Source organism: Heteronotia binoei, chromosome 8 (assembly GCF_032191835.1).
Source record: "Heteronotia binoei isolate CCM8104 ecotype False Entrance Well chromosome 8, APGP_CSIRO_Hbin_v1, whole genome shotgun sequence".
Classification (NCBI taxonomy): domain Eukaryota; kingdom Metazoa; phylum Chordata; class Lepidosauria; order Squamata; family Gekkonidae; genus Heteronotia; species Heteronotia binoei.
In genome coordinates this window covers 128,363,273-128,380,268 of record NC_083230.1, presented here as the reverse complement: position 1 = coordinate 128,380,268, position 16,996 = coordinate 128,363,273, and the positions used below count along the sequence as shown (strand labels likewise).

General features: G+C 46.1%; 1 protein-coding gene across 1 annotated transcript; it reads right to left on the bottom strand.

The window, feature by feature from the left end:
• Positions 1–13,553: 13,553 nt before the first annotated feature.
• SPMIP1 (sperm microtubule inner protein 1) lies at positions 13,554–15,721 on the bottom strand. Its single transcript, XM_060246040.1, has 2 exons — positions 15,261–15,721; positions 13,554–13,704 (listed from the first exon to the last, which is right to left on the bottom strand). The coding sequence occupies exons 1-2, from the start codon at positions 15,703–15,705 to the stop codon at positions 13,595–13,597; spliced, it is 555 nt and encodes a 184-aa protein (XP_060102023.1). The 5' UTR covers positions 15,706–15,721; the 3' UTR covers positions 13,554–13,594.
• Positions 15,722–16,996: the final 1,275 nt, after the last annotated feature.

The following is a 16,996-nucleotide window of genomic DNA, read 5'->3' as shown; positions in this document are numbered from 1 at the left end:
AGGACAGGTCCTCTTGTGGATCAAAAACTGGCTGAGTAATAGGAAGCAGAGAGTGAGTATAAATGGGCAGTCTTCGCAGTGGAGGACGGTAAGCAGTGGGGTGCCGCAGGGCTCGGTACTGGGTCCCATCCTCTTTAACTTGTTCATAAATGATTTAGAGTTGGGAGTGAGCAGTGAAGTGGCCAAATTTGCGGATGACACTAAATTGTTCAGGGTGGTGAGAACCAGAGAGGATTGTGAGGAACTCCAAAGGGATCTGTTGAGGCTGGGTGAGTGGGCGTCAACGTGGCAGATGCGGTTCAATGTGGCCAAGTGCAAAGTAATGCACATTGGGGCCAAGAATCCCAGCTACAAATACAAGCTGATGGGGTGTGAACTGGCAGAGACAGACCAAGAGAGAGATCTTGGGGTCATGGTAGATAATTCACTGAAAATGTCAAGACAGTGTGCGTTTGCAATAAAAAAGGCCAACGCCATGCTGGGAATTATTAGGAAGGGAATTGAAAACAAATCAGCCAGTATCATAATGCCTCTGTATAAATCGATGGTGCGGTCTCATTTGGAGTGCTGTGTGCAGTTCTGGTCGCCGCACCTCAAAAAGGATATTATAGCATTGGAGAAAGTTCAGAAAAGGGCAACTAAAATGATTTAAGGGCTGGAACACCTTCCCTATGAAGAAAGGTTGAAACGCTTAGGGCTCTTTAGCTTGGAGAAACGTCGACTGAGGGGTGACATGATAGAAGTTTACAAGATAATGCATGGGATGGAGAAAGTAGAGAAAGAAGTACTTTTCTCCCTTTCTCACAATACAAGAACTCGTGGGCATTCGATGAAATTGCTGAGCAGACAGGTTAAAACGGATAAAAGGAAGTACTTCTTCACCCAAAGGGTGATTAACATGTGGAATTCACTGCCACAGGAGGTGGTGGCGTCCACAAGCATAGCCACCTTCAAGAAGGGGTTAGATAAAAATATGGAGCAGAGGTCCATCAGTGGCTATTAGCCACAGTGTGTGTGTGTGTGTGTGTGTGTGTGTGTGTGTATATATATATATATATTTGGCCGCTGTGTGACACAGAATGTTGGACTGGATGGGCCATTGGCCTGATCTAACATGGCTTCTCTTATGTTCTTATGTTCTAATTGTGGAATTTTTGGAGGAAGATCCTGAAGGGACTAGAAATATGTATGACTATATGTATAGAGTGAACTCACTTTACGGAAAAAAAAAAATCTACCAAGAGATGTGGTTATAAGATATATGACAAAAGAAATGGTGGGGAAAATCATGAATAAAAACTTTGAAAAGACATTGACAGTGGGAGGCAGCAGAGTAAGAATTATGAAGGAGTTGCCAAGACAAGTGATAAATGACAGAAGAGCATACAAGAAACTGACAGAAAAATTACGGGACAATGAAATGAGGTATAGATGGATAATACCTGAAGGTCTGAGCTTTGAACTTCAAGGAAAAAGCATTACAATTACAAACACACAGGAACTGCGTAGATTCTGTGAAGAACATAAAGAATTTACACCATGATGGATTACAAATTATTATCTTGGAATGTAAATGGACTAAACTCACCACAAAAAAGAAAGGCAACATTTCATTGGATTAAAAAGTAAAATTATAATATAATTTGTTTACAAGAAGTACATATCAAACAAAAGGATTATAAATTTTTATGGAATAAGCAATTGGGACTAGAATTTTATTCATTGGCTGAACAGAAGAAAAGGGGAGTGATTTTTTATTATTATTAAACAAGAATTGGAGCCAAAATTAGTGTTTAAAGATAAAAATCGAAGATTTGTAGCGGTAGAAATAATATTAAATGCAAAAAAAAGTTGTTATTGGGACTGTATGCACCAAATGCAGCAAAGGATGCTTTTTTTAAAGACATTATACAACAATTTGATGATGTGACATATGATCAAGTTTTGATAATGGGGGATTTTAATGGAACAATCCAGAATACACTGGATAGGTCTGGGGGGAAAAATAATAAGGAAGGAAAATTGCCAAAGTCTTTTTTTGAATGGATCAAACAAGAAAACCTGGAAGATATATGGAGAAAATTTAACCCTGAAGTATGGGACTATACATTTTTTCAGCAAGACATAATCTCTCGGCTTGGCTTCGCGAACGAAGATTTAAGAAGGGTGCAATAGTCCACGTTTGCTGCAGGCTCGCTGGTGGCTGACAAGACCAATGTGGGACAGGACATTTTTTCAGCAAGACATAATACTTTTTTCAGAATTGACATGTTGTGGGGCACTAAGGATTTAGGCCTTATAACAAAGAAAATACAGATTTTACCTAAAATAGGGGCTGATCATAACCCAATAATGTGGATTACAAAATTGTCTAAAAAGTCGAAAAGATGGAGATTAAATGAAGATTTACTACAGAATAAAGAAATAGTGACATCTCTAGAAAATGAAAATTAAGTTTTCTTCCAAATAAACAATAAAGAAGATATAGAATTTCAGACGGTGTGGGATGCTTATAAAGCAGTAATGAGAGGAACATTGATTACATTGAATAATAAAGACAAGAGGGCAAAAGAAAAACAGATGTTGGACATTCAAAATGAAATAAAGAAACAAGAAGGGGAACTGAGAAAAAGACCAGGGAAAAAGAAAATTATGAGGGAGATTACAATATTACAAACACAAATGAGACATTTGTTAAATAAAGAACTAGAATGGAATCTGAAAAGATTGCAGCAGAAATCTTTTGAGGGAGCAAATAAACCTGGAAAGTATTTGGCCTGGCAACTGAAAAAAAAAAGAGAGAAAGTAAAATTATTAACAAAATTGTGGTTGATGGAAGAGAGTTGGTAGATCAGGAAGGAATAAAAAGAGAATTTTTAAAGTACTATGCCAAATTATTTAAGGGTGCTAAAATAAAGAAAAAATGGAAACATATTCACAAAATATTAAAATAGCACCCTTAACAGAAAATATGAAAAAAAGTTCTGAATGATCCAATTGAAAAAATAGAAATTGAAGCAGCGATTAATGCAATGAAAAATGGAAAGGCATCTGGGCCAGATGGATATACAGCTAAATTTTATAAAATCCTCAAAGAGGAATTAATACCGAAACTTCAGAAATTGATGAACATTATAAGAATAAAAGGGAAAATATCAAATACATGGAAGGAAGATGTTATTTCGTTGATTTCAAAAGAAAATAGAGATGTCACGAATGTAAAAAATTATAGACCAATTTCACTATTAAATAATGATTATAAAATATATACAAGAATATTGGCAGAACAACTTAAACATCATTTGATAAATTTTCTAAAGGAGGATCAAGCGGGGTCTCTACCCAAAAGGCAAATAAGAGACAATATTAGAACTGTTGTAAATATCGTGGAATATTATGAAAGGCATCCAGAAAAGGAAGTTGTATATTCTTTGCAGATGCAAAGAAAGCATTTGATAATTTAAATTGGGACTTTATGTTTGCAGTAATGGAGAAAACGGAGTTGGGGGAAAACTTTATAAGGATGATAAAAGCAATATATACTGAACAACGTGCAAGGCTATGTATAAATGCAGAGCTTACAGAAGATATGACAATTAGCAAAGGTACAAGACAAGGCTGTCCGCTTTCCCCTGTTGTTTATAATTACTCTTGAAATCTTACTGATGCAAATCCAAGAAGACAAAGAAATAGAAGGATTAAAAGTAAAAGGATTTACTTATAAATATAGGGCATTTGCAGATGATATGTTTATAAATGAAAATCCCATACAAGTAACACCTTTGTTGTTAGTTAAAATACAAGAATATGGAGAACTGGCGGGATTTTATATTAATAGAGAAAAATCAAAACTTCTATGTAAAAATATGCAAGTAAGCAAACAAAAGGAATTGCAGAAGCTAACAGGTTGTGAAGTTACCTCTAAGGTAAAATATTTGGGTGTGGAGATAACAATGAAGAATATTGATTTGTTTAAAAACAATTATGAGAAGCTATGGCGTAAAACTATATCATGAAGCTATGGCGTAAAATGGATGAAGATATGATAAAATGGAATAAACTTAATTTGTCATTGCTTGGCAGAATAGCTGCAATTAAGATGAATATTCTGCCAAGAATAATGTATTTGTTTCAAACTATTCCGATTGTGAAAGACAGTAAACAAATTAATAAATGGCAAAGAAAAATCTCAGAGTTTGTGTGGGCTGGGAAGAAACCAAGGATCAAAATGAAAGTTTTAACAGATGCAAAAGAGAGAGGAGGATTCCAATTACCAGATTTAAAACTATATCATGAAGCAGTTTGTTTAGTGTGGATAAAAGAATGGGTGACGCTGTTAAACAAAAAACTCTTAGCGTTGGAAGGTCATGGAAATAAATTTGGCTGGCACGCTTATATGTACTATGGGAAAAAAAGATGGATGGTTTTTTCTCTCACCATTATATAAGAAAAAATTTGCTAAATACATGGATGAAATATAAGAAATATGGGGATGAGAGAAAACTGTTATGGATAGTGCCAGCAGAAGTAATAAAAATAACAGCTGAGACGAGTGAAGATAAGTGGTTGTCATATAATCAATTATTAAAAATACAAAGTGGCAAAATAGAATTGAAAACTGCTGAAGAGTTGAATAATAAATATGATTGGTTCCAAATGCAACAAATAAAGAGCTTGGTGGAAAATGATATTAAAACTGAAGGAATAAGAACAGAGCAAACAGAAATGGAAAAGTTCTGTTTGGAGATAATGAAAAATTACTTTCAAAATTATATAAAGTATTCTTAAAATGGTCTACGGAAGATGAAGTAGTGAAATCTCAAATGATTAAGTGGGCAATTAATGTAAATAAATAAGATGGAAACTTGGGAATATTTGTGGAAGAACTCTATAAAGCTTTCGACGTGTCATAGTATTAAAGAGAACTGTTTTAAAATGATGTATAGATGGTATATGACTCCTAAAAAGTTGGCAAAGAGGAACAATAAGATGCCAGATAGATGTTGGAAATGTAAAAAACATGAAGGTCCTTTCTACCATATGTGGTGGACTTGTGAAAGAGCAAAAAAGTATTGGCAGATGATTCAACAAGAAATTTCTAGGATCTTGGGATACGAATTTAAGAAAGTTGCAAAGACTTTTCTGTTGGGATTACAAATGGAAAAATTTCCAAAAGAAGATTGAACTATAATTGCTTTCAGCTGCTAGGACACTGTATGCGCAGTTGTGGAAGCAAGAACAAATACCGGAAAAATGGAATTGGATTGTAAAAGTTATGACATGGAGTAGAATGGACAAATTAACAAGAATTTTAAGAGACTATGACTTAGAAGTTTTTAAGATGGAGTGGAAAAAGTTTAGAAGATATGTAGAAAAAGAGTGGAAAATAAAAGGACCTTGGACAATTTTTGATAATGATTAAGTCTTAGAAGGAAGAAGAATATTAATCTTTGTTTTTATTAGTTAAGGGTACCTTTAAATATTAGTGTTTTAAGTAAATAACACCGGCAGGGGTCAAGTAACGGGGGGAGGGGTGGTTAGAAAGTAACATATGGGATAGATAAAAAGAAGTTTTTAATGATGCAAGAAATAGATATTGTTACCATATGTTACTCAATAAAATTGTTTTTAAAAAAAGAGTTGTTGATTGACTCAGGACAGCTAGGTGTAGGCTGGAGAGGCTTTGCGAAGACTGGCTTGGCGGGCTTTTTGCCCCCTTATACAGATCTAACTCAAACCGTTACAATTTTAAAGAAATGCGGGAAGCAGCCATCCCTCCCCCCAAGTCGTTCCCAGGCCCCTTTGGCAGGTGCTACTGATCCGGAGGAGAGCCCTCGGTTTCCCTTAGTAACCCCCTCAGACCCGTGCGAAGGAGTTTTGATAACCGTTACAAGGAGATAGGCGCAGCAGAAGCGAGGAGACAGAAGCGAAAGTTCTTCAGCAAACAGAAGAAATGGCAAGCCGCTTGACACATCCCCTTGAAAATGCCCGCTCTCTTTCCAGTTCCAGGAGAGGTTGTCGATCGCCAAGCATCGCAAATCTGAGGACGACCTCTTGGGAGGCAGCACTGCAGAGCGGTGGACGCCCCCCACAGAACATGAGGGCCAGGTGATGTCTCTTGTCCGCTTTCGTTGCTGCAGCAGGGTGGGGAAACAGAGCCAAAACTCACTGTGGGGACTCTGTAGGGAAAATTAACTCAGTCCTCGACAAAATGTATTTATTTACTTGATTTATACCCAGCAAGCTGCCATGGTAGAGGCTCGAATCTGGGTCTCCCAGATTCTAGTCCAGCACTCTAAGCAAGGGGTGGCCAAACTGTGGCTCGGGAGCCACATGTGGCTCTTTCACATATATTTTGTTGTTCTCAAAGCCCCCACCGCCCTGTTGGCCCCTTCTCCAAGCTAAGCCAGCTGGTGGCTTGGAGAATGCTTTTAAAGTTAAAGATGCTTTCTTACCACCTCTCGCTCCCTCACACCTATTTTCCTTCCTTCCTTCCTCCCTCCCTCCCCTGAGAGCCAGTTTGGTGTAGTGTTTAAGTGTGCGGATTCTTATCTGGGAGAACCGGGTTTGATTCCCCACTCCTCCACTTGAACCTGCTGGAATGGCCTTGGGTCAGCCATAGCTCTCTTATTTGGGAGAACCGGGTTTGATTCCCCACTCCTGCACTTGCAGCTGCTGGAATGGCCTTGGGTCAGCCAGAGCTCTCTTATCTGGGAGAACCGGGTTTGATTCCCCACCCCTCCACTTGCACCTGCTGAAATTGTCTTGGGTCAGCCATGGCTCTCTTATCAGGGAGAACCGGGTTTGATTCCCCACTCCTCCACTTTCAGCTGCTGGAATGGCCTGGGTCAGCCAAGCTCTCTTATCTGGGAAAACCGGGTTTGATTCCCCACTCCTTCACTTGCAGCTGCTGGACTGACCTTGGGTCAGCCAGAGTTCTCTTATCTGGGAGAACCGGGTTTGATTCCCCACTCCTCCACATGCAGCTGCTGGAATGGCCTTGGGTCAGCCAGAGCTCTCTTATCTGGGGGAACCGGGTTTGATTCCCCACTCCTCCCCTTGCAGCTGCTGGAATGGCCTTGGGTCAGCCATATCTCTGGCAGAGGTTTTCTTTGAAAGGGTAGCTTCTGGGAGAGCCCTCTCAGCCCCGCCCACCTCACAGGGTGTCTGTTGTGGGGGAGGAAGGGAAAGGAGATTGTGAGCCGCTCTGAGACTCTTCGGAGTGGAGGGCGGGATATAAATCCAATATCTTCATCTACCTCACAGGGTGTCTGTTGTGGGGGAGGAAGGGAAAGGAGATTGTGAGCCGCTCTGAGACTCTTCGGAGTGGAGGGCGGGATATAAATCCAATATCTTCATCTACCTCACAGGGTGTCTGTTGTGGGGGAGGAAGGTAAAGGAGATTGTGAGCCGCTCTGAGACTCTTCAGAGTGGAGGGCGGGATATAAATCCAATATCTTCATCTACCTCACAGGGTGTCTGTTGTGGGGGGGGGAAGGTAAAGGAGATTGTGAGCCGCTCTGAGACTACTGAGTGGAGGGCGGAATATAAATCCAATGTCTTCTTCTTCTTCTAAGTTTGGCCACCCCTGCTCCAAGCACTCCACCACACTGGCTCGAATTCCCTTTTGATACTCAACCCAATCCAGTTCTTGGCCCCGTCAGTAGCTCATCTAACGTGGTCCCTTTTGGCTCTAGCAGGATCAAGCTGGGCAGAAGACGGCGGTGAAGCACCACTTGGAGAAGGTGAAGCGTGAGCGGACTTACGTCATGCAGTCCAAGAGGGAGAGGTGCGCAAGGGAGGAGGGCAGGCGGCTCCCCTTGACCACGAGGGGCATAATATTGGCTACTAAGACCACCAAGGCTGGTTCACGGACTGCTAAAGGAGCAGTTGTGGAGACGGGCCAGTCAGGTGCTATCAAGGTTCATCTAAGCATTGGGCAAACCTGGGCACCAAAGTTAGAGGGGTGCAGAGAAGCCTGCGTTGAGCGGAGGGAGCCCCAGCTTGTACGGAGCACAGGCCTCATTTGGGGCAGCTCACAGGAGCGGAGCTCTGGAACCTCTAAATTTTATTGTGCACTGTGGCGGAACCGGCCCAATTCTGCCTTCAGACCCGGTCCCGTCTGCTCCCTATGGAGTCGCCAACTCCTGGAGGAAGCTATTTCTCCTCCTGCCCCTTGGGCTCGCTGCCACCACCTGCTCAGTCTAGGGGTTCCGATTGAGAGGAACAGGACTCCCAATCCCCCTCTCCGTCTATGAGGCTAGGCCTCCAGGTCCTCTGCCACCCTGCACTTGGGTTTCACAGAGACCTCAGCACTTCTTTGGGGCACCCCTGGAGGATTGGCACCTTATCCAACTGCATGCCTTCCCCCTTCCCCGGGGCCCCCTTCTTAACACAGCGTGGTCTAAAGCGGTCTGGGGATCTAGGTGGTACAGAGATTGACTGCCAGCATTTAAACAGTAAAAATATATTTATTTAAAAAGAGAAAGAGATCGGAAAAGAAAAACAAAACAAAAACAGTTGCATTTAAAAAGTTAGCACAGCACCGCACAACACAGCAAACAGCATAACAAAGAAAAGTTGATTATAAACGCATCCGGTTGGCCCTGATCTAGACATGCCCTGCCCTTTTTGAATGACTTACTTTGTCTTACTGCCTGGAGCCTCCCAGGCAGGAGCCTCCATTGCTCACCACATGCTCGCTCGAGCGCTGGCTTCCAACTGAGGCTCTCTTCCTGCCTAACACATGGCAAGAACAAAAGCACTTCCTGCCTCTCTAGGAGATTTTCCCCCTAGCGTTGTTGGTTTGGCTCTGGAAGGGAGGGGGGGAGTGAGGGGAAGGCTACAAAGCCTGCTGAGGGATTTACTGACCCCTGCCAAATGAAGCACCACCACTGACTAAAATGGCGTTTCTCCACATGCAGTTTCTTTCTTCCCCCTCCCCTCAGATACTTCCTTCTTGCCGCCATGGTTCAAACCCCCATGTGAGAATTTTGCCGAACTCTTAAGATTCGACAAACTTTCTAATATTTCCCCCCACATAAAAATAACCAAAACATACAAAGCAGATGGATGGAAGTCTTCCTCATACCACTGTGGCCAACTAGGAGAAAGGCATTTCAAAAGGATGATGGGAATAAGGTTTTAGTGTGACAATTATAATTCAGGAAGCATTTTTAAGGTAGAGGCTCAGCTGAAATCGTTTAGTCCACCTTCCGGTGATGTCAGGGGGTGTGTGGCATATGCAAATGAGTTGTGCTAATGAGCTCCAGCACCTCTTTTTCTACAAAACGACCCCTGACGGAGCTAGATTATTAGCTAGGCTTCGGGTGGCCAACAGCCTGGAGATAAATGTTTTGCTCCTGTAACAGAGGTTGAATGGGGCTTCTTTCTTTCTACTTTTGGACACCACATTTTAAGAAGGATCTAGACAAGCTGGAAGGGGTCCAGAGGAGGGCGACGAAGATGGGAAGGGGTCTGGAGACTGAGCCTATGAGGAAAGGTTGAAGTTTAGCCTGGAGAGGAGGCGGCTGAGAGGTGATAGGATCACCATCTTCAAGTCCTTGAAGGGCTGTCATCTAGAGGAAGGTGTGGAATTGTTTTCTGTGGCCCCAGACGGTAGGACCAGAACAAATGGGTTGAAATTAAATCAAAAGAGTTTCCAGTTCAGCATTCGGAATAACTTCCTGACTGTTAGAGCGGTTCCTCAGTGGAACAGGCTTCCTCCTTGGGAGGAGGTGGGCTCTCCTTCCTTGGAGGTTTTTCAACAGAGGCCAGATGGCCATCTGACAGCAATGAAGATCCTGTGAATTTAGGGGGAGGGGTTTGTGAGTTTAGAGCACTTCCTCAGTGGAACAGGCTTCCTCCTCGGGAGGTGGTGGGCTCTCCTTCCTTGGAGGTTTTTCAACAGAGGCCAGATGGCCATCTGACAGCAATGAGGATCCTGTGATCTTAGGGGGAGAGGTTTGTGAGTTTAGAGGGGTTCCTCAGTGGAACAGGCTTCCTCCCTGGGAGGTGGTGGGCTCTCCTTCCTTGGAGGTTTTTCAACAGAGGCTAGATGGCCATCTGACAGCAATGCGGATCCTGTGAATTTAGGGGGAGGTGTTTGTGGGTTTCCTGCACTGTGCAGGGGGTTGGACTAGATGACCCTGGAGGACCCTTCCAACTCTAGGATTCTACGAATTGCAGGAGAGCTTTGTTTGCCAAGGTCATGGGCCCCCAGCCACATTAGCTGAACAATCACCAAGTCAACCTTCCCCATGCCTTATTAGTCTTCATTAATATGGACCATAAGAAAGAGCCCTGCTGGATCACTTGAGTCCAGAAAGGCCAAAATCAGGAGCTTCGAAACTGAAGCCTCTGCTTCTTGTGGTTGCCCAGCGTCTTGTGTTCCAGATAGACTGCCTCTGAGCACAGAGGCTACATTTAGCTGTCGCAGCTCATAGCCACTGATGGAGCTCCCCCACTTGTTGTCAAAGTCACCTCTGCGGACAGCCGCCATAGCCCACTGCCCGCCTCAATGATCCGCTGTGTTAATCTTCCCCAATCTCTCCGCTCCCCCTGCAGAAATACGTTGCGCTTCAAGGAGCTGCTGGATCCGTTGGTGGCCCCCGGAGGGGAAAGTCCTGAGCCGGCACAGCCAGGAGGTGAATGAAGAGGAGACCCCCCCACACCCACACCTCCTCCTGCCCCCTGCCTGGTTTGGATGCTGCCGGAGCCCTTTGTGGACTTAGCTTCTGGGAGACGGATGTTGCTTTTGACAGGGGTGTCAAACATGCAGTTTGGGGGCCGAATCAGGCCCCCGAGCAACTGGCTGTCATCTGCATCCTTCTCCCTCTCTCTCGCTTCCTTCTGCATCGCTGCTTGCTTTGCCAGGCTTGCTCAACTGCACAGGAGCTACAGAGCAAAGCCTCTATTTTCTCCATTGGCTAAGGCTCCTCCCCTGGGGAGGAAGTGGAGGCAGAGCTTGTTTTTCCAGGCTCTCTCAGTCACACAGCAGAGCTACTGAGCCAAGCCTCTCTTCCTTCTATTGGCTGAGGCTCCCCCCCCCGGTTCCCTGGGGAAGGAAGAAAAGAGCCAGAGCTTCCTTTGCCCAGTTCCCTGGATCCAATGGGAGAAATACAAGCCTCTCTTCCTTCTATTGGCTGAGGCTCCCCCCCCAGTTCCCTGGGGAAGGAAGAAAAGAGCCAGAGCTTCCTTTGCCCAGTTCCCTGGATCCAATGGGAGAAATACAAGCCTCTCTTCCTTCTATTGGCTGAGGCTCCTCCCCCCCCAGTCTACTGGGGAAGGAAGCAAAGAGCCAGAGCTTCCTTTGCCTAGTTCCCTGGATCCCATCGGAGAAATACAAAGAAAACATCTTTAAGACCACTGAGTGCTAACGTTTCAAGCATGTTTTAACTTTTTTAAAATATATATATTTGTGCTTGTCTGTGTTCTTTATAAAATTTGTATCTCTGCTACCTAATCTTAAATAGGTGCACACATGGACCGGCCCCATAAGGTCTCATTTATGCCAGATCCGGCCCTCATAACACATGACTCATGAGTTCAACACCCATGAGTGAACATACACACATAAAGACATTTGGAAAAACTGGCATCTAGAGGCCTTCAAGTTTGGCCTTGGAAAAAACAGAAGGTTCTGCAGAGAGGACAGAATGCCACTTGCAGGCGGGGTGGGGCCCTCAAAGACCTCCCCCCACCAGATGTCTGCGTGCTGAGTAGTCGCTGGCCCCCACAACCGGACTGGGGAAGTCCTTGACAAATAGCAGAATGTGTCTCTGTGTCACATAAGAACAGAAGTGAAGCCATGTTGGATCAGGCTAGTGGCCCTTCCAGTCCAACACTCTGTGTCACACAAGAGAAGCCATGTTGGATCAGGCCAATGGCCCATCCAGTCCAACACTCTGTGTCACATAAGAACATAAGAGGAGCCATGTTGGATCAGGCCAATGGCCCATCCAGTCCAACACTCTGCGTCACATAAGAACATAAGAGAAGCCATGTTGGATCAGGCCAATGGCCCCTCCAGTCCAACACTCTGTTTCACAGAAGAACATAAGAGAAGCCATTTTGGATCAGGCCAATGGCCCATCCAGTCCAACACTCTGTGTCACATAAGAACATAAGAGAAGCCATGTTGGATCAGGCCAATGGCCCATCCAGTCCAACTCTCTGTGTCACATAAGAACATAAGAGAAGCCATGTTGGATCAGTCCATTGGCCCCTCCAGTCCAACACTCTGTGTCACAGAAGAACATAAGAGAAGCCATGTTGGATCAGGCCAATGGCCCCTCCAGTCCAACACTCTGCGTCACATAAGAACATAAGAGAAGCCATGTTGGATCAGGCCAATGGCCCATCCAGTCCAACACTGTATCACACAGTGGCCAAAACCCAGGCAACATCAGGAGGTTCACCAGCAGGGCCAGAACTCCAGAAGCCCTCCCACTGTTGCCCCCCAAGCATCAAGAATACAGAGCATCACTGCCTCAGACATAAGAACACAAGAGAAGCCATGTTGGATCAGGCCAACTGCCCATCCAGTCCAACACGCTTTGTCACACAGTGGCCAAAACCCAGGTACCATCAGGAGGTCCATCAGTGAGGACAGGACACTAGAAGCCCTCCCATTGTTTCTGCCCAAACACCAAGAAGACAGACCATCACTGCCCCCAGACACATAAGAACAGCCATGATGGATCAGACCAGTGGCCCACCCAGTCCTATACTCTGTGTCACCCAGTGGCCAAAAAACCCAGGTGCCCTCAGGTGGTCCACCAGCAGGGCCAGAACTCCAGAAGCCCTCCCCACTGTTGCCTCCCACAGTTGTAGCATTTGGATGGGAGACCACCAAGGAAGCCCAGGGTTGCTACGCGGAGGCAGGCAAGGGCAAACCACTTCTGCACATCTCCTGTCTTGAAAACCCCATGAGGGGTTGCCATACGCTGCTGTGACAGGACGGCATTTCATTATTGTGTTACACTGAAGGGGGAGAAATGCTTCCGGTAGCACCACCTGGTTGCCCCCACCCCGCTCACCAAAAACGGCTTCCCCTCTGAGCCACTTCACCCGTACAAGGGTTGCCAAGTCTGCAACCCCTCACTGGCTGCAGTGGGGAAGTCCGGAGAGTATGCCATGACGATGTTATCTGGAAGTGATGTCATCACATGAGGCAGGGTGTGTGGGGACGCTCTAGTATTCGGAGTAAAAACTCTATGGTACCATAGAGTTTTTACCCCGAATGCTAGAGTGTCCCTGTGCAACATGCCCTACATGCTGACATCACTTCTGGGTGATGTCATCGCACTGGGCACATCGTGCAATGACAGAGCTCTTTGGGGGCAGAGATCCCTCCAGCAGCCCGCTTCTTGCCAGAGAGTTGGGGGCCCCCAAACCAGGGGAAAACCCACCCCCAGCAGGCACGCGACAGCCCTAACCCAAATCCACACCTCACACCCTGTCTAGCTCCTCCCATTCCCAGGTAACTCATTCACACAAGCTGGCAATCTTTTAGAGAACAGGCATGAGGAAATTCAAGGGGTATGGTAGTAAGATCTTGTTTACGGACGCAGACACAAGAGCAACGCCTTGCTCAGAGGGCCACGTCCCGGGGGTCCAGCAGGGAGAAGGCACCATTCTTGCGGAAGAAGCTCTCGATGCGGCACTTGGGTTCGGGGGCCACATAGGAGGAGGCCATGTTCCCTGAGAGGAATCAGACACAAGAAGGGAGAGAAGGGAACACAGTCAGGAACGGAGCAGAGGAGCTTCATAGCATCAGTTAATGTCTCTTCCCAGTCCCCAACAGCGGCGGCCACCTGTGACTTAGGGGGTGTACTAGAATTACCAGTTCCAATTCAAGGAATATCTGGGGACTTTGGGGGTGGAGACAGGAGACTTTGAAGGTGGAACCAGGAGAAAGTGTGACAAGCATGATTGAACTCCAAAGGGAGTTCTGGCCTTCACATTTAAAGGGTCCACACACCTAATTGCCTTCCCTCCAGTGGAAATAATGAGGGATAGGGGCACCTTCTTTGGGGGCTCATAGAATTGGCCGCTTGATCCAATCCTTTTGAAACTTGGAGGGGGTTTTGAGGAGAGGTACCAGATAGTATATGCTGCAAATCTGGTGCCTATACCTCAAAATTTAACAGCACCTCCCCCTCCCCAGATACCTGTGGATCAATTTTCCATTATGCCCTGTGGGAATAGGTCTCCATAGGGAACAATGGGAGCTCCCAGCAGACATTTCCCTCTCCCTCCTCCAGTTTTCTGATGACCCTGAAGCGGGGGGAGGGCCTCCAAACCGGGGGATCCCCTGCCCCCACCTGGGGATTAAGCAACCAAAAAAGAGCAATGTGGGTAATGGAGCAGGGAATAAAGGTTACCACGAACCTCCACACAAACCAGCCTCAAAATTCAGAAACCTTAAATATCACTCGTAACACTCAGTGATTATATAAATTATCAACATTGCATCGAATCAATCAAAAGGCTATAGAAGATATTAAGGAACAAGAGTCCACACCCACAGACTTTTAAAAACAAATTTATGTCCAAGTAATATAGATTACGGGGTACAGACAGAAATGCAAGAGGTAGAGTCTTCAGACGCGGAGTGCTACTCCTAACATATTCAAGAAGATAAACGCGATGTGACAGTCCATGTTTTGCTGATGCTTCTACGAGTCTTCTAGAAGTTTTAACACAATTTCAGTGCTATTGCTTCCAGATGTCTGTTCGGTATGGTCAGTTCCCAGGAAACTGCCACGTCGCGTTTATCTCCTGTGCCTGGCTGTACAGAGGATAAGATTTAGGGAGCATGGGTCTCCGTGGAAGAATTTTTGAAGTTCAATGGGAATACGTTAGGAGCAGCGCTCCGCGTCTGAAGACTCTACCTCTCGAATTTCTGTCTGCACCCCGCAATCTATATTACTTGGCCATAAATTTGTTTTTAAAAGTCTGTGGGCGTGGACTCTTGTTCCTTAATGTCTGCTATAACCTTTTGATTGATTCGATGCAATTTTGATAATTTATATAATCACCGAGTGTTACGAGTGATATTTAAGGTGTCTCAATTTTGAGGCTGGTTTGTGTGGAGGTTCGTGGTAACCTTTATTCCCTGCCCCACCATGGCGGGGGGAGGTATTTGTGAATTTCCTGCACTGAGCAGGGGATTGGACTAGATGACCCTGGAGGTCCCTTCCCCCTCTACGATTCCAGGTTGGTCCAGTCTCCCCTGGATGAGAAGGCCCACTTACCCATCTGCCAGCCATAGCAGAAGTTGGTGGTGATGGGAAAGGTGTACTTGTCCTCCGGCCGGAGGAGGGCGCGGGTGTGCAGGTAGTGGTAGCGCCCCTCGTCCTCGTGAGAGATGCCCTGGTACAGCAGGGCCCGCACCTCCCGGGGAGCCGGCTTCATCTCGTTCTTCAGAACCATTTCGTCCACCCCCATCAGGTCACGCACCTTTGGGGGCTCGGCAGGACGGGGAGGGCTCTTGGGTCTCTCGGGGCGCGGGGCCTTCACCGAGGGGAGCTTGAGGGTGGTGTCCACCGCCTTCTTGCGCCGCTCGCGTTGGCGCTCCTGCTTGGCCTTGACCAGGGCCCCGTACTTCTGGTGCCAGCCGAAGCGCAGCATGATTTCCTTGAGGTATTCTTCCTTCCAGAAGTTCTGCTGCAAGCTGTCCATGTTCAGTGGCCGAGCCATGCTTGGGCGGGGAGAAGTCTCGGTCCTCCAACGCGATAACTCAAGGCGACAAACGCCCACACGACTCCCCTCTTCTCGCCAAGTCAAGACACACCCCAAGCGTCCTCTCCTACTCTCCCTTCACCTGCCCAAGATGGGGGTCTTTCAGCTTGCTGAGGTTCTCTGGTGGCCCCCAGAGTTGATGCCCACTGGCCTCTTGTGAGCTCATAAGGTCCCTGCAGGGGGAGGTCTGATGGGCTTGGGTCAAATGCCCAGATTGGCCTACTTGACCCCCATCACCTTGAGTCCCGGAGGGAGAGGGTAGGGTTGCCAACCTCCAGATGGAGGGAGGAATCAGAGTTGGAAGGAACCCCCAGAGTTATCTAGTCCAACCCCCTGCACAATGCAGGACACTCACAAACACCTCCCCCCAAATTCACAGGATCTTCATCGCTATCAGATGGCCATCTAGCCTCTCTTGAAAAACCTCCAAGGAAGGAGAGCCCACCACCTCCCCAGGAGGAAGCCTGTTCCACTGAGGAATGGTTAGGAAGTTCTTCCTAATAGAATATAGATTCATAGAGTTGGACCTCTAGGGTCATCTAGTCCAACCCCCTGCACAATGCAGGACACTCACAAACTCTTTCCCCTAAATTCACAGGATCTTCATTGCTGTCAGATAGTCATCTAGCCTCTGTTACCTTCCGAGGAAGCCTGTTCCACTGAGGAACCGCTCTAACGGTCAGGAAGTTCTTCCTAATAGAATATAGATTCATAGAGTTGGAAGGGACCTCTAGGGTCATCTAGTCCAACCCCCTGCACAATGCAGGAAACTCACAAACTCCTCCCCCTAAATTCACAGTATCTTCATTGCTGTCAGATGGCCATCTAGCTTCTGCTTAAGAACCTCCAAGGAAGGCAAGCCCACTACCTCCCGAGGAAGCCTGTTCCACTGAGGAACCGCTCTAACGGTCAGGAAGTTCTTCTTAATGTTCAGCCAGAAACTCTTTTTACTTAATTTCAACCCATTGGTTCTGGTCCTACCTTCCGGGGCCACAGAAAATGATTCCATACCATCTTCTACAGGACAGCCCTTCAAGTACTTGGTGATCCTATCACCTCTCAGCCGCCTTCTCTCCAGGCTAAACATGCCCAGCTCCTTCAACCTTTCTTCATAGGACTTGGTCTCCAGACCCCACACCATCTTTGTAGCCCTCCTCTGGACCTGTTCCAGCTTGTCTATATCCTTCTTAAAATGCCAAAAACTGAACACAATACTCCAGGTGAGTTCTTACCAGAGCATACTTCCTAA